At 34.1% G+C, this 18,697-nt stretch overlaps 1 protein-coding gene across 5 annotated transcripts in view; it reads right to left on the bottom strand.

Moving 5' to 3' along the window:
* LOC123682982 (protein split ends) overlaps positions 1-18,697 on the bottom strand; it is a 148,011-nt gene that overhangs the window by 47,881 nt on the left and 81,433 nt on the right. For 4 of the 5 annotated variants that reach the window (XM_045621847.1, XM_045621851.1, XM_045621849.1 and 1 more), the window contains one exon: positions 3,996-4,256. In XM_045621847.1, the coding sequence (XP_045477803.1) occupies positions 3,996-4,256 (261 nt within the window). The remainder of the gene's footprint in view (positions 1-3,995; positions 4,257-18,697) is intronic. The other variant, XM_045621850.1, reaches the window with a different exon arrangement.

Below are 18,697 nucleotides of genomic sequence, written 5' to 3'. Positions count from 1 at the left end.
GCCATTTTTGCGGACACGGCAAATATAACTGTTACATCAAACAATCTCTTGGGAGATATAACGTCAATGTAAAGGTTGTTTTAATATAGTAGAGATTCCATATTGGCTGTATTCGGGAATCATTTCGTTGACGATCTCAAAATATATTGTTTAAAATTCTCAGAATTCTACATTGGGTGACATTTAGAAAACTTTATTCATCAGGATATTGTGTGATATTGGAACGCTTAAACGAACGTTTCATTTTGAATGATCTTTAAGAAACCTATCATTAAACAGTGGATTTGAATCATAGATAGAATGTAAACAACGTAAAATGGTGTAACGCTTATATAACCGTTACATGAATCAATTTTCTTGGGTTAAGCTTTTAGTTTTTTCTGAAATGATCAAGGTTCTACATAGGATGATATTAAGGAAGGCGACAAGAAATTGTATAATCTTGTAACGCTCACATAATCGTTCGATATTGCATAAAAGAAAAATACCTGCGTCAAGTTGAGACTGGTACCAATCGATTTTTCCATCCAGTCCAAACCAAAACGACGAAAAAAAACAACCTTCGCCGCCTACTTTTTTTAATCGGATTTTACAGCCGCACAGTCTGCACGTAACTCACAGGGAAGGGGTGGGCGTTGACGTCCGACGGAACCCCCGAGACGAACCAACGCAAACCGCGACGCTGATGTTTACGGCGTCGCGTCCGTTCCCGATGTTTGCTTTGGCCCGATATGCGTTCGGGATTCGACGTTTCCCGCGAGTTGGCCGTGCGGATGAGTCAACATTCGCCGGAATGCAAATATTTTGCCAACGTGTTAGATCCGTACACGGCAAAGCCGAACCCGAGAAAATATTGACCGAAAACCGGCGAAACAGTCGGATGTTGGGGACGAAAACATCTGTAGCGGTCGTCCAAAACGCAAACCGACGGGAAAAGTTCGGATTTGGTTATCGCAAACTTGTGTTAAACCACGATACAGACGTCAAATGCTAACGCGTTTTGTCAGATTTCCATTTCTAACTTTTTCGTTTATTGCGTGTTTGTTTATTTGGACCGAATGTCTGTGACTTTCTGAATTTGGGATGAGAATGGGCTCACTGATGAAGAAACACCTCCACGTGACTTCCTAGTTATCCCCCAGAGAGACAAAAATGATATACGGTGTTGCCATAACGATTGAATGATTAGTAGAAATCAGGAATATTACAATAGTTCCAACTTTCATCGAAAGGAAGTACTTTACTTAACGGTCATCAAATGCTAACGCGTTTTGTCAGATTTTCATTTCTTACTTATTATTTTTCATTGCGTGTTTGTTTATTAGGACCAAATGTTTGCAACTTTTTGAATTTTGGACGAGAATGGTGTTTAATGGCTAATTGATTAAGATTTCGAGGTAAAAATCAATTCGTTGATTTTCTCGTGATCTGTCAATATTTGCCTGGAGGAGGAGGAACAAAAATGATGTGCGGTGTTGCGAGGACTATTAATTGATCAGTAGAAATTAGGAATATTAAAATAGTTCCAACTTTCGTCAAAAAGTTTTACGAGTCTTTTTGAAAATATTGACACAATTAGAAGTTTGCCTTTTTCGTAATATTTTTTCGTAGGATTTGTTCGAATATTTTTAAAATGCCTACTTTGTAGGAGTACCATATCATAAATTCTTTTGCAAAAAACGAATATTATTTTTTTTACTCGTAAATTGAAAATATTGAATAACTACAATGTAGATTAATATAAAAAAATAAATTATGTGAAACACCCATGAAAATCGGTGATTCGTAAGAAGAAATATCTCTAATTTCGTTTTGAACTGAGCAGTCACGTTCATCGATAAAGCGAGTTCTCCAAAAATTCAGCTATGTAGCTTTCACACGCGAAAAATAATCAAGTTTTTTCTTATCTGATATCTATGAACTGTAGATTACCTTTTGGAGAACCGACTGATTTTTTCAAATATTTGGATTTAGAATTGAAGGATTGACAAGATGCAAGAGTATTCAAGAACAACGGAATTGTTTTAAATTTTGCAGAACTTATTTTTGAAAATTTGTACATTTCAATAAACAGACTGATTAGAATGTCATTTTCGGATGAAATCAATCTATTTATCAACATTTACAAATTTTCAAAATGGTTATGAAACGATTATTTTGAGAAATGTCAACATTTCATGACTTATCCCATACTAGGCAGTCTCACCTTTTAAGTGAAGTTTCTAACGACAAAACAAATAAAAGTTGAAGCGCACTAAAGCAGTGCGTCGCTAAAACTCATTTTGCCGATGTCAGCAGCACATTCCTGAAGTGCGTGTCTATTTCTAGCGTTCTTCAAGATACTTATCAGTTATCGCTCAATGGTAGTCTTATCATAAAATATACCGTTTGCTCGATACAGCAACTCAATAAGTATTATCTCCAATCATTCAATATAACACCTCAAATCTTAAAATAAAGGCCATCTAGTCTATGGAAAAAGGTGGAATTTTATCGGGTTTCGAATTCATTACCTATACTTACACATGAAACCCCACTTTAAGGCCAGATTTTAGGCTTCTGTCTAGTCGGGCAGAGCCTAATGATTTCGATGAAACATCAGTATACAATATGATAACTGAGTCTACCCTGTCAAGATGTTCTACTTGCAGGGTAGATCCAGCAGGAGCATATGTGTCCATCACATAGTGCAAAATTGTAATGGGAGAAGTAATAGTAGGCAAGTATATACAGGTTGGCCAAATTAGGAGCTATGTAAAAGAAAAGAAATGTCACATTTTCTAGTTTTCTTCCTGAATAATCAAAATCCAGAAACTAAACGGACCCTATAGTTTTTAGATTTTGAGTTACTATTATCAAATTTTGCAACCATCATTTTCAATGATGATGTGAAAGTCACTTGTTTGAAATCGTATTCAATATATACAACTTTCTTCAGGCACTTTTTCTTCATAAATGTAAGTGAAAAGTGTCATTATTTTAATGAAAATTTCACCCCTAATATCTATATCCTCATGCAAAATCAGAAAAAAAAAGTAAAAAGAAGGAAGGATTCCCTTAATCTTAAATGGAAAGGGAGATTACTCAATCTCTCCTTTCTTCTTAGAAAAATAAAAAAGAAGAGTCGAATACTCAAAAGAGCAAGAGTTGCAATGAAATCAATTTTTCGTAGTAGGTAGCTATTAACAAAAATATGAAGTGTATGGTATTTTTGAAAAAAAAAATCAAGTTACTTTTAAACAAGGTGTCACTCGACTCCTTGTCTCTTGCTCTCTTGAGTATTGGACTCTTCTTTTTTATTTTTCTAAGAAAAAAGGTCAAGTGTACATAATTTTTGAAAAAGCCATCAAATTACCTTCAAAACAAGGTATCACTCAACCCCCTCTTTCAAGATTTTAGATGTTGCTGTCATCACGCTTACAGGGCAGATACAATTCGATTGGAACCAACCTTATAAAATGTGTCCCAATGAGCCAAAGATAACCTCTTATAGAATTTTTTCTGCAACACCGAGTATTTCTGGTGATAGTATGTCACATTAAGAAAATCAAAATGTCATAATTATATGGCAAGTAGCCAGCCAAAGTGCTTGTAGGAAGTGAAAATCGATTTTGAATACCAATTTAAACAAGATGATGATTCAGCATAATAAAAAATGGCAGTTTTTCAAATTTCTATAACTCAAAATCTAAAAAATGATGAGACGGTTCTGTTTCTGGATTTGGATCAGTCAGAAAAAAAGAGCTGGAAACTATGCCATCCGTTTCCTTCCAGCTTCAATAGGTCCAGAGATACCCTCACTTCGACCACGAATTTTGCCCACCCTGTACAATATGCCAAATCAGGGTAGATGGAGTAGGAAAAATTTTTGCTGATTCTCATAGATTCAATAGAGTGTGATAGGAGAAGTAGAAGCAGAGTTGTATGCACTTGCTAAAACTTGCCCACCACAACTCATAACCTAAAAATAGTATCTGTCAATGTCAATGTCATACCTGTGCCCGTTGGGGAACCTAGTGCTACCGGGTGAGGTAGAATAAGGTGAGGTCGTTGTCTGCGGAGATGCAGAGGACGGAATGGCAGCTGGCTCGTAGTACTCCGTTGTCAGAGTCCTATCGTCCACCTTGTGTTCGGTGTTGTGGGCCTTTGACGCGCTCTTGATGTCCATGAACGCCACCGTGCACGCCATCGTGCTCTCGCCCGTCTCCTCCTTTGTACTTCTAGGCAGCAACTTGACACTCTGTACACGTCCATATCTGGAAAGAGTTAGATGGATCAGTCAGAAAGCCAAACCGAAGGTTGCGTAAGGCTAAACATGCGTTTGGTTCTATATATACGGACGCCACTGGTGAAATTAATCTATGGTTTTGGTCACAGAGCAAGCTGACGTGGTATTAAAGTATTAAGTTGAGAATGTTTCCTTGAAGCTCGAGTATTAGCAGTATCCCATGTCTCTCAAAGTATTAAAAACAATTTTTTGGAGACTCGAACCGAACCTTCAAGAATACCAACTGGTTCTATAAGAAGGTGAAGATATTTTGCACATAGATTCGAAAAGTGATTATCTTTTGAAGTACACCTAACACTGCTCTTTCGTTACATACAAGTCAGAAGCCAAACAGAAGCTTTCGTTTGAGGAAACATGCGTATATCTCGATATACGAAAGAAATTGTTTATAAAAATCTAAAGTTACAATCGACCACTTGACTTGAGGTGTCTGAGTAGTAGGTATACATAAAATATGAAAGAAATCTTTAGCACTGTAAGGACTGTTTTAGGAATAAGTTCACAAGGTTTCCTAGTAGTGATGATACTTTCCAAGTCCACTACTCAAAGAGTAGTTTGGACTTGAAATTTAGTATACAAATAATTTTATGGGTACTCGAAGCGAACCATCAAGAATACCAACTCTATAAGAATGTGAAGATATTTTTAGAAATTTAATAAAAACTAATTCTCTTTAGAATATACAGTTTGGGTGAATCAGTCAGGAAGCCACACATAAGCTTACATGTAAAGAAGAAGCATGCATATATCTCGATATATGGACGCCATTGTGATCTATGATCAAACCGCAGACTTGACTTGAGGTAATGTAGCAGATACCAGCTCAGTAGTAGATATATATTTTGGAAAAAATCAATCTCAAATTCTGTGCTCAATAGCTGTCAAAGAATTATGGATTCAGTCCTTACTTGTTGGAAATTCATATTGATTTGATAATAATAAATATAAAACCTTTTAATTTCCACAGATTTTTATTAATTCGATAAGACGCTGAAACAATTGTCGAATTAATAAAAATATGTGGAAATCAAAAGGTTATATTTATTTTTATCAATGATCGAAGAGTTGTTTGGAATTTTAGTATAAAAACGACAAAAACAATTTCAATTGGACTCGAAGAGAACCATTAAGAATACCAATTGTAAATGTGATTTTTATGATAATTTGAAAGTGAAAGAAAATCTCTGGAAAAGGTAATATTTGTAGTCCCCCCTAAATACATGTCAAAATTACAGAAAATTAATACATATATTTTTTCTTCGCAAGTGCAGTCTAAATCAACCCTACTACACAAAGTTACCACATAAATTTGGTGTGATACATCAACACTGAGGAACGAATATTTCCCACATTTTATTAGATTTCTATTCAGAGTAGAAATGACACATATAAGTTATTTTTTCATAAAGAATAAACATTTCACAAGGATCAAATTCAAGGAACTATTCAGTTCAGGAAGAAAAGATGAAATACAATATAAATAAAAGAAGTTGCATTTACAATTTGAGAACAATTCACCATTGTATTTGTGATATTCTTGTTATTCATATTTCTGCATTTCTACCAGGATAAAGTCTCCTGAGTCACCAGTACTCAACACCTTAACCTAGAGTCACCTTGCGATATTTCCAATTCATAGATGAAATACTAATACCATAAAAGTTACAAGCAACCTTTTTTCCTGTACAAAATGTATCCTAGGCAATCAACAAACCAGAATCAACCATACTTAAGTCAGGGACGGAGTCAATTTTTGAAAAGAAAGCACACACCTCCTCGAAGTGACTATACCTGTTAACAGTAACATTTACAACCCCTCATTCGAAGTTTAGTGTATTCATAAAACCGTTTTAGGAGCATTATAAATAACTCCTGAACCTCAAAGTCAAACATGCCATATAACATCGACCATTGTTTGGCCTTCTGACGTCAATGGCACCAGACAAGTAAATTCACATCGAACAGATACTACTCATCTTCCAAGAAAGTAAAGTTCATCAGCAAGCTAGGTAAAGAGAGACAGACACGTAGAGGTTTGCTCAGGGAACAAAAAGAACTGTACGTGGCTGATAATAACCTAGGACGTTGTACCCTAGACAGACCATAGGAATTATGTTTCGGTATATTATCGGATTAGGAAAGCATGCCATGCATAAAGGATAAGTGAGTATAGTAAATGCGCAATTAGCAGAATCTCCGCCATAGAGGGCAAAAGCACATAATCTGCACAGTACAGGAACGAAAAAGTAAGATTCTTTCGTTTCTTATATTCCAAAGAATAACAATAATGTAGAAGTATTGAGGTAATGTTCCAGCGGAATAGGTTAGATGAAGGTATTAAAGAATCCAAGAACGTATGGTCTTAGAAAATAATATATGTTGGAATATTACCCTGTTTCAATTTAAACAATGAGATTAATAAGAATTACAATAAAATTATAGTATGAAATAAAGCAATCAGCCATGTTATTCAAAACTCCAATCAGAGCGAATTATGTCACTTTTAAGTGTTACCCATAGACATACGTGGTATAAATTCCATTCTATATCTATGATTGAACCATACCACCTGTCTCTTTTAAGTTTTTTTGTTATTACTGCTGGCGTTTTGATTGATTTTTGCAATATTTAATTGTTGTTCGCAATTTACGCTTTATGATAAACATTATTCAGTTACTTATAATCTAGTATAAGTTGTTGACTTTCATAGTTCAGCACAAAATACACAATGAAAGGTTTTAAGAAGGTGTACGTAACCGTCATGCTATCTATGAGCGTTTTCGAGCCAGTTTCAACTTTGAAAGAAATAAAAAATGGAATAAATACTTGAGTTTAGTCCTCCCATCCAACGCTGCTTGTCAAAATTTTTTTTAATTTATATATACGCACAAAATTTCAACTTTGATTTCGCCACATAATCTAGAAATTTCTAGTAGTAAACTCGTTTTTTCGAAAAAAAAAACAACTTGATGAAAGCTCAGAGAATAAGAAAGCCATTATTTCGGTTGTCGATAGATCACAACTCATAAATAATTATAAGGAGTAGATCTTCGATGTGGAGTTCTTTTCGAAAGAGTGAAATCATTCCAATATACCTACGCAAGAAATATAATGGTTCTATGTTGGATAGTTTGTAGATCAGTTTGAATTTCACTGTTCGATATTCAGCATTAAATATTCATTGGTCGAATTTTCGAACCATGGAAGGATCGATTTCAAATAAATAACAGGTTCAAGCAATGCGCTATTAAAAATTTATTGTTGGACTATATGAATTATTAAGTGTTCTTTGTTCTTTCAAATCTTATTTTATCCCCAATAGAGATCATTATCAGAAATAATAATAATGCACTAATTGCAAACTCGAATACAGAAACCTGTTTTTCTTTCTACACAATAAAACCAACAAAGAATATTACAATTGGGTCAATAAATTACAATTAATTTCTTAAGATGGAAATAATACTTTTTTCGTTGAATTGAATATGAATTTTAAATGAATAATTATAATTTATGAGTAAGTAATAAACTAAAATCAAACTTTTTTTGTGTGCATGAAGTGCGACATTCAATATCTGACATAAATGAATCCTATTCCTGCCATGCTCATGAGATTGTTAGATTATACAGAAAATTATACTCGCTAATTAAAAGATTGATTAAATTAGCATTGAATGGGAATTCAATTTGTATTTTCGCTCAAATTATATAAAATTCCCGATATTCATTATAGTCAAGTACCGATTTCCAATTTTATATGCGTATCTTCTCAAGAATCTAGTGAAGCTATGTTAACATTATTGATGATTTGTTTTGTTTCTTCAGAAATCATCATTGGATTCATTGCACGTTTTATTATATGTAGTACTGTTGGCTCATTGTTCTCGAAATGGTTTTCGATTAATTACATTTTCTCTTATTTTTATTTCTTCTCGATGGCCAATTGCATATGCACTAATGGACTGTTATTATTATTATTTCTTTAATTTTCTTGATTACAATTTCTCCTTATTATAATAGTTGTAGGTTTTTTTCAATGTAGATATAATTTTTATGAACAGAATGGAAAACTATCCAGCTCTGCGTGAAAAAAATTAAGACTCACGTTGTTTAAATAAAATTACAATTACAATTCAAATACTATTTTTTACAAGATTTATATCGATAGCATATTTTATATACTTAATTTTTTTGTTATATGCCAAACGATGATTTTGGTAATGCTCAAAATAAGTTTTCTTGTATGCTTGTTCGTGCTCGACTTCGCTATTTTCATTTTTCTTGTTATCAACACAAAAAATACCGTGAAATTGCTACTATGAACTTTGTGAACCTAATATTTGTTTTAATTTATTATGATTGGCTGAACATAATTTTGGTTAATATATCTCTGTGACTGTCAATATAATAAAATTAGGAATTTCAAAAATCAAATCCTACTGTGTAGCGAAACCAATTGTAACTTCAATAATAAACTAGTGAAAATAATAAATAACCCGTAGTTCATAAAATTATTTCAACACCAAAAATCATTTCTAATGTTATACTAGAAAGTCGAAATATATTAGAAAATATTATGTGTATTCGCTACTTTTTTCAAGCTTGTACATGACGTTTCAAACTTCTTACTACTTCAAACTAAGAAATTTTTAAATCGCTTATCGTTCAAAAATATAGATGCAATTAATTTTTAGTTCTGCTATTCACATTCCTTCGATAATAATCATTATATTTCAGTCACAATGGATCAATAAAACATTACTTTCTCAGAAAACACCACGATATGAATCATCCATTTTTTTGTCACAGAATGAGATGATCAAGCACGAATTCAACTACGGCGTACGAAATACCACAGCGTATATTCAACATCAAAGATTTACGATACCCTATTGATAGAAAATATCTGAACGTCATCCGCGTTTACCTGAAAGCAAAATGGACATTGATTAATGACCAATTCGATACCATCAAACGTGGTTTTTACATTTCACCGAAAACTCCGTCAAAAAGTGTCATCGAACATGAATAACGACTTGTTGTTGTTTACGTACCCTGCCCAAACCACCCCTGCGACAATCCCGGCCGAAACTATCCAGGATTGCATGACAAAACGTTTATTTGGACGAGGCTGGAGTTTACAGCTCGCGTACAGTCCTGAAAAATCAATTTCATTCTACGATAATACCGAGGTTTCGTATACTAGTCGGGAATACAACAAACAGGAGGGTGGGGACATGCGCATTGGCTCGAAGGCTGATGGTGTCGAAGCGGAAACGGGCCAAAAGGAGGGAAGAGGTCCAGATACCTGCCACAAGGACCTGAACTTCTGGAAGGAATCGTTAAGACATGTTTGGAACCACCTACAAATTTTTTTCTAGCAGCGGTATTTTTCTCATTTCTGATCGATAAATTCTTAGTTTTTCTTTCAAGAGTTGTGTTCGGGGATTAGAAGAAAAACTTATGCTACCAAAATTCGAATTAGGAGCATTTTGATCAGTCAAATCATGTCCCTACCTTTAAGGTTTTTTCAATTATCCCTATTATGTTATTATTTCTGGTTTATTGTTTTTAATTATGTGTCTTTATTCTCATTCGAAAGGTTTGTTGTATATCGTAGGTCAACAGCTCTTCTAGTTTATTCACATTCGAAAGAAGAAGTGGAAAGATTACTTTCGAAAGATCTATATATCATATGCCAAATATCTGTATTTCGTATTCCAATGATCTGCATATCGTATGCCTAAGATCTGTATACCGTATTCCAACGATATGTATATCGTATGTCAAAAAAAAAAATCAAAACCAAAAATCTTGAGTAATAACGACGAGGAAATTACAACGTTAAAAAACTAAACAATATCCAACTAAATATTTGCAGAACGCAGTATCAACTCTGTATTGTATTTCACCATTGTAAGGCAATTTGCAACTCTTTATAGCTAGCTACAAGACAGTTTGCAGATTGTTTAAATGATGAGCAATGATGATTCGATTGTAAGTAGGTATAGCTATATTTGTTACGGAAAGTATTTTTTAAATGTAAGTCAGAGAATTACTATATTTGGACTGAAAATAATTTGGTTCATAATTTAAACATTGGAAATTTTCAACCACAGCTGAATTGGCTAATTGGCGTTGTAATCTACCAGCTATGAAGATCCATCAGCTAAGTAGATCAGCTGGGTTACTAGTAGTCAGTTACTGATGCACATTGAACTTCTTAGCCTCAGAATAAGATCAAACATACAATTCTGGGAAAATATCACAACTGGATAACTATAAATCATAAGATAATGAAAGTTCAGAAGGTCTAACATTCTATTTGTGTGCCCTTATCCGTTTCAGAGCTATAAATTCTCGAATATCGAAAAATCGGAATAAAATGAATCTTTGCGTGAAATTTGCATCAATTAGATTACTATAGAAGAATCCAAATCTATTTGCGAGAAAGACCTCATTCTTATAGTCTATAGACGATAAGGAAACTACAGCCATTATATTTAGATATCCCATAGTACACCAAATCACTTAATGAATCATAATCGATGTTTCGATCACCAATTAACCAAATATCTGTTATTGATACATCCATAAACGGTATAACGTTGAAATCCCAACATTTACTGCGCAAAAACCTATCCCCACAATGTCCCCCATACACTAGAAATCCCCCCCTCAATTCCGGTAAATTTCCACTGCATGGCAACACCGTCCGCGGCAAAACCAGCCGTCTTTGGACTTCTGCTGAGCTGGCAGTGGGGATCACACGCATGCGTTCCGACCGTTCTATAAATACGCCGCCCAGCCACGGAGTTCCACATCAAGAAGGCTTGGCCACGCCAGCATTACCAGCAGAGCTCGAGATCCGCATCGTTGCTGTACTATTTTCCGTTAATTCCAGGAAAAAGTGTAGTGTTTTGTGTTTCACCATACCAATTTACGTTGCATGCCACACATGCACCTGGATATTACCCAGGGTGTGGTTGTGATAATACCACATCCAGACCAAGAATTTTGGTCGTTAAAACATTTTAAACAAAGAACACATCTATGACTATATCACCAAATGAGGATTACTATTATGTGATGTGTATATGTGTTGAAAAAAGGCCTTTATATGGCTTTAACCTAGGATTATTAATCTACTATTTACTAGGATTACAAAATGCATGGAATAATTCAATCAGTAAGTTGCTCTTGAACAAAAAAACAACTGAACCAGCAAACTAACACAGGAAAAAGTTCCGTTCGCTTCTATAAAAAAACCCTAGAAGGCCACAGAGCTGAATCGATTGTTGAGAAGTCGGCCGTGAGGCTCGACAATTCAGCTTCCAGAACCCCTGCCGTCCCGTCCCCCTGCCGCGGTGTTGCCACGTCTACGCGCGCTCGGCTTTCCACTCGTATCATTGTATCAGCGCAGTCGCCCAGACCTTTTGCGATCGTTGAAAGTATGAACTCAGGTCCAATAAGTGAGTGGTCTGCTGTATGTATTATAGGACAGTCAGACAGAAAAGGTGTTTGTTTCTTTTTTGTCCAAGATCCGTTGTGTTCGTTTTATAGTCTCGATTTAGACAACGGGTCTTCGTTTTTTATTTTTTTTTAACGATTCCGGATACGGCAGTGCTTATTCGTTGGGTTAAAAGATGAAATTCTGCTCCGTTGAGCATCTTGAACAATCGTAAAAGAATATTTCATTATAAAAAGGCATTTTCCATTGGCAAACGAAAATATTTAACTGTTATGTGGAGTTCCAGATAAAAACGAATTGAGAATATCCTACAGAAATTAACCAGATATATTTGAAACAAGATCTTCGTTCCACCTTTACCAGGATTTCTATTTTTTTTTTTTTTTTTGTAATCCAAAGTGAGCTTTCATAAATATATACATATATGGCTTTTTGTTCGAATCAAAATCGTTCTATTGAAGTTAAATTTGGAACATCAAACATTCATTTGTTAAGAGTATTATCAACCAAAATGGAAAATACAAAATATATTAAAAAACAATTACATAATTTTTTAGGAATTATAAATTTTAAAACAGGGAAAAGACCATAAAAATGGATTTATAAATTGCCGAATTTCTAGATTGACTCAACACTAACAGAACTCGTTTATTGAACTAAACTAAGAAAAATTGATGAAAGAGAAAATTATATCCAAACACTGGAGATCATTTACGTTTCTACATGTTCTGTTCAAATAGAAGCAATTATTTTCTTTTACGAATAAACAGCGCCCGTTTTAGATTAATAATAAACACAGTGGGGTTTAATGTTTACACAACAGTAGTATTTCGACTTATTCTTAGTTTATTGTTTACATTAGCTAGATGGCTCAGAACGGAAAGCTAATAGAAAACACAAGGCTAATAACGTTTTCGATTGCCTGGTTGAATTCACAGTTACATGAACTCTCCGGCTAGAGGCCCTAGGGATATCTACAAGTTGTAGATGTAATTCTATCTTCTGATATATCTATTGCAGCTATCCGCATTTTGCATACAAGTTTTTTCAACTAAGACGGAAAATATATAAGTTACAGTACCTCGATTCTATCGGAATGAAATAACAAACTACGAGAAAAATTGAGAGCAAATATGTATCATATCCAAGATAAAATCTCCAGAATGAATCATTTTATAAATAAACCTTATTAACATAAAATATTATAACGATGACAGAACGATAGAGAGAAGTAGTTGGAAAGTTCTATAAATAAGATCGGTTTGACAACGTATCTTGAAATAAATTCTAGGTTGTGGTAGGCAGCAAGTTAACGGAGATGATTTGAAGATAAATAGTATTTCAATCACAGAAAATCCAATGCAATGTTTTTGTTGCACTGAAAAATTGCAGTAAAAGATAATTGTCTAACCGGTTTACTAGAAAAAAAAAATTCTTTGAATAATCAGAAGCAGAATGACCATCAACATCGAATAACATTTGAATAACAGACCTATTGTACCACGTTAACGGATAAAACAAAATTGTATAGCCTACCAGTTATTTAATCGACTTAGAAACAAAGTATTACCTTGTTTTGTAATCGAATTTCGAGGTAGTAGTGAAGGAAAATTGAAAAGGTATGTTCCCAATCAACGAATAAACAAAAAAAAACTTAACGAATTTAAATCGAATATTAAAACAATGGCAGATAAATAAACATGACTTCAAGTTACATACGGTAGAAAAATCCTTCTTGTGGGCAAATAAACTTACGATACCAATTTATTCTATCCGTTAACTAAAGTAATTCGTCCAAAGTCTTACAATTTTGATCAAAGATCAAAAAAAGGTTCAAACATCAATATTCTTTACTCCATGTAGTAGGTGAAAATCAAAAACATACGGCTATATATAAAGAACAACCCGATTTTAATGCAATTGGCAGAATGAAGCAAGTAAGATCCAATTGGATATTTCTTCTGTATTCCAACAAACATACGATGCATATTCAATACATTTTGATAACATCCAAATAAGGAACTGGTAGTAGTACCTTGTTAACGGATAAAACGAGTTGTTTGTTAGAAGCCTAGAAGTAAAAAGTTATATTTTTCTATTTGTTGTCCAAAGAAGTATTTTGTCCAAAAGCTTAAAATTTTGATCGTAAAAACAAAGTTCAAACATCAATAAAACGCTTCAATTATTCCATGCAGTAGGCGAAAATCACAAACATTCGGCTACTTTAACGAACGAACCGATTTCAATAAAATTGACAGAATATATTGAAGCAAGTAAGATGCAATTGAGAATTTATTCGGTATTTAAACAAATTTAGGGGTACAATGCATTTCGAAAACATTCAAATAAGGAACTGGTGAATAAATAATAGTACCATGTTAACGGATAAAATGACGTAGTTTGTTAGAAGCCTAGGAGTAGAAATGTATGTTATTATATCCGTTGACTGAAGAAGTATTTTGTTCAAAAGCTTACAATATTGATCAACGTAATAAAAAAGTTCAAACATCAATGAAACGCTTCAGTTATTTCATGTAGTAGACGAAAATCAAAAACATACGGCTACTGTTAACGAACAAACCGAGTTTTATTGAAGCAAGTGAGATGCAATTGAATATTTCTTCTGTATTCCAACTAACTTAGGGTTATAATGCATTTTGATAACATCCCAATTAGCAACTAATAGTAGTACCTTGTTAACGGATAAAATGAGTTGTTTGTTAGAAGCCTAGAAGTAAAAAGTTATATTTTTCTATCTGTTGACTAAAGAAGTATTTTGTCCAAAAGCTTACAATTTTGATCAACGTAAAAACAGAGTTCAAATATCAATAAAACGCTTTAGTCATTCCATGTGGTAGACAAAAATCAAAAACATTCGGCTATAGTTAACGAACAAACCGATTTTAATAAATTTTAAAGAATATATTGAAGGAAGTAAGATATTTCTTTTGTATTCAAACAAATTCAGGGTTACAATGCATTTGGAAAATACCAGAATTAGGAACTGGTAGTAGTAGCATGTTAACGGATAAAATGAAGTAGTTGCTCAAAAGTAAATCATTTATCATTTCGAACTTTGATGTGAAAACTGAACGATTGGTTCTATTTTAAAGTTGTAGTAGGTAAACGACGAAAAAAGGCCAACATATGGTGCAACTTAACGAACGTACTGAAATTGATATTAACAAATCCTAATCACTGCAAGTGCTCGGTACATGTTTCAAATCACTTTTGCGTCCCATTTTCGAAACTCCAATAAACCAAATTCGGACACGTTGTACAGTTTCGTCGTCAGAAGCTATCAAAACTGCTTTCTATAAAAGTGGACTCGTATAACTATATCTTATAACTGGGTATGCCACTTTAGACGGGCATTCCAATCGACCTGCCGAGTTCTCCGTCCGCGCGTCCACGACGCAGCCGGTCGACTGTACGCGCGGCGTTGCCACGATTCCCGGATGACGTCACGGCACTCTTGTTGATTTATAATGAGAAACAACGAAGCCTGCATGTTTGTAGAGGTGTGTGCGGAATCAATATTCAATGGGATGGGATCTTTCGTCTCCTAGTCCTTCTGGGCCCTGCGAAGCGACGCTGTCAGCTGCGGCGACGTCGGGGGGGAGGTGAAATAGCGTTTTACGTCGGCTTTCTACTTTTCGTTTCTGCGGAAGTCGACGTGGCTTTCTTTCGGCGATTGTCACGCTTCGCGTGCTAAATTGCAAAGACGATTTCACGTTCTGACGATACGCGGAATATGGGTTTGTTAATGAGGTCTCTCTCTGCCAATCGTATCGTAATAAGCCGCAAAGCTACTGCTAGAGCACGGTGTAAAAAATTCTTGATTTTTTCCACTACAGTATTCTGAAATGCGCCGAGTTTTGTGTAAAACGAACTGATTATTCTCATTACTTTTCAGGGGCATTATACCTACAGCAGGAAAATGTAATATGTATGTTGAACGTATTTATTCAGTCGTAATGGCTGAATTTGAATAAAATGAGAATTTCTAGTCATGTTATGGGGGAAAAGGTTGAAAAAGTACGTTATAAATAACAAAACCATTGCAAAATTCGGGAGATTTATGGTTTTTTCTATCTTAGGGAACAACTCAACTAGAATGGTTGAAAAAAATTGATTCCTATTTATTATGAGAAAGTGAATCATTTTATGCAGGTTACGCCGAGTGTACGAAAATATTTAAAAAAAAGTTACTGCGAAATTCACTTACAATGTTGTTTTTTCCCACAATAATCGCCATCAACTTCGAATTCATTTTTATCATCCATATGCTTTAGGAGAGTTGTACAATTTTATGTATTTTTTTTAAATTTCTAAACATTTTCAAAATATTTCAGATGAGACTTATTTTTTTTCACATTTGATAGTTGTAAAGACGATTGAGACGAACATAGGAATTGAAATGTCAAAACAATATATTATATGATACTACCGAGGATACTACCTTTAAATATTATGTTTCAATGGCTTCCAAATACCAAAAATTGGTCATTATTTTTTAATTGAATGAAAAAAATATATTCAGTGTGCAGTATAAATATATACGTTTTTGCATACAAATAATACAAATTCAGTTCCATTGTTATCGACTTCGCCATTTCCACAATTCTTGATAGAAGCACTTAATATACACTGAAATTGTTATTATGCTATTATTAATTTTAATATTCCAGATATTCCTAGGCGGTATCCAGTGCGATCGACCAAATAATTTTATTTATTATCATCAAAAACAATAAAAAAAGAACATTTGTTTCAAAATAATGCGAATACCTAAATATTGTATCAAGAACGGTAAACACATTTTACCGTTTACATTCTACTTAACTTACTAATAAGTCAAAAGTGACTTATATATGAAAGTAATTTAGACGTCGCTAAGTGAATTACCTGATTACTGAAAAATACTTTAAATTTCACACAATGGTTCATTATTTCTATCCCTACAAAAAATATTCCAAATCCAAAGATATCAAATGAAAAGTAAATAGTAAGGAGGATATTGAAAAATTTATAACTCCGAAACTAATTGAGCTAGAACTTTGAAGTAAAAATTATTTTATTTTGTACAATGATAAAATCACACGTTTGAATTTTCATGATTCTGCGTAGAATATTTCTGAGAATAGGTAGAACTAGTAATTTATTCAATATGTCTATGATTCTGTTGATGAATACATTATAGAATTTTCCTTATTTTAGGTTTAATTTTATGAAATTGATAAAGGCTAGGTCGGTAATTGATTTGGCGTTGGCAAAATACTTAACTGTAGCCTTTTGTCTAACTACTAAGTAAAAACAGGATCTATCTACCGTCTAAACAAAATATACGGAACGTAGGTAGGTAAAAACGCTGTATTGCCGAAATGTGCTACATTTTTATATTCAAGAAACACAATATTGGAATAAATCAATACACCTCGAATTTTAAGGCTCTTTTTTGCACTTGTGAGTCATGGAAAGAGAAAATATGTGAAAATACAAAACTTATAGATGAAATCCAGACTTTAAAAAATGTACATTGTACATTTCTTGTTAGTTGCCGTCGGTTGTTTCACTTTAAGCCTTAAAATTCTAGACAATTCACTGGAGCTATATCAACCAATATTTGTTGAAAATTTCGAAAAAAAAACTGACAATTTCCGAACAAAAAATTCGATTGTTGACAGGCGGATAGGTACTATTATTATCTGGATTTACAAACATTGCGAAACAACCATTCGAATTTCAGGTTCAAGTTTCGTTCACAAACAATTCCAAAGGTTGCAAATCGAAAATAACAAACCAATATAATACAAAACTGTTCACCGAACAATCCAAGAGGGCGATCAAACTTCACCGTCCATAAAATCGTATGATGCGTCTTAAAAACTAAATATAGAGCGAGAGATGAGGTAAATACACGAGAGAGAGAAAGAGACGGCCTACACCGGCATTATGCATGAAATTACCCAAGGACAAACGTTCGAAAAAACACAATGAGGCTAGAGAGAGACGGAAGAGGTGGAGATGAGAGAAAAAAAGACGGGAGACAGTCTTCTCTCGATGTACACGAAACATGGCAGGAACCAACGTTTTCAGGAGGATAGTAGGAATGAGTCAGCAGCCATATTACGGTCCATGAGTAGTACCATGCAAAAACAAGTGCCACAACGATGTACACGTTCATTCACCTAAGTCACGTAGGCTAGGAAACAATCGTGTCGCCTGTACATAGATAAGTTTCTACGCTTCTTCTTGCTAGAATAGAGACGGTTGTCTTTTTTTTTTTCGCCGATGATGAGTTCACGGAAAGAAACGTCTTCGGTTGCAACTTCCTCAATTGTTGCAGATGCGGTGGTTTGGTGAGAAACTTCTAGTGCGCAAGGTTCTCGGTTCCGGCTATACGCTTCCGCCTGCTGGATGTTGTAAGCAAAGTTGCGAATATTGCACATTTGAACTACTTTGTGTCGAGCTGAGGAATATTCAGTTAGACAACTTCGAGGAATACGAAGAAACAAATTGATTTTTCAACTATAGGCGGATATACGCTGATAATACCTTGTTTTTACACATAGTTTTTTCACCCTTCTTGACAAATTGAATTTGTATAGGATTCATCATAAGTAACTATCAAAAAAAGAAGAAGAAAATTATATCAGACGATAATCGACTTGAAATACTCATTTCTTCTGTAAAATCAACCCTCAACTAGGATTGATTCCACTAATTTTCTGATTTTTATGTGTTACAAAACCTTCATTCAGTCCATCAGGTATATGATTGAAAAGTTTAGATCCGCTGTATGATGGAGACTGCTGAAATTTGGTTGTAATATGCCTAGGAAAATAAAGAGTTTCTTTATGTCTGGTCTGATATTCAGAACATTTTATCATTGAATCTAAATTTTTATGTATACAGCAGGGACTTCAAGGTGTACA

Source organism: Harmonia axyridis, chromosome 6 (genome assembly GCF_914767665.1).
Source record: "Harmonia axyridis chromosome 6, icHarAxyr1.1, whole genome shotgun sequence".
In the NCBI taxonomy this organism is placed as follows: Eukaryota; Metazoa; Arthropoda; class Insecta; order Coleoptera; family Coccinellidae; genus Harmonia; species Harmonia axyridis.
The sequence above is the reverse complement of the archived record's forward strand: the minus strand, read 5'-3'. Positions and strand labels throughout refer to the sequence as shown.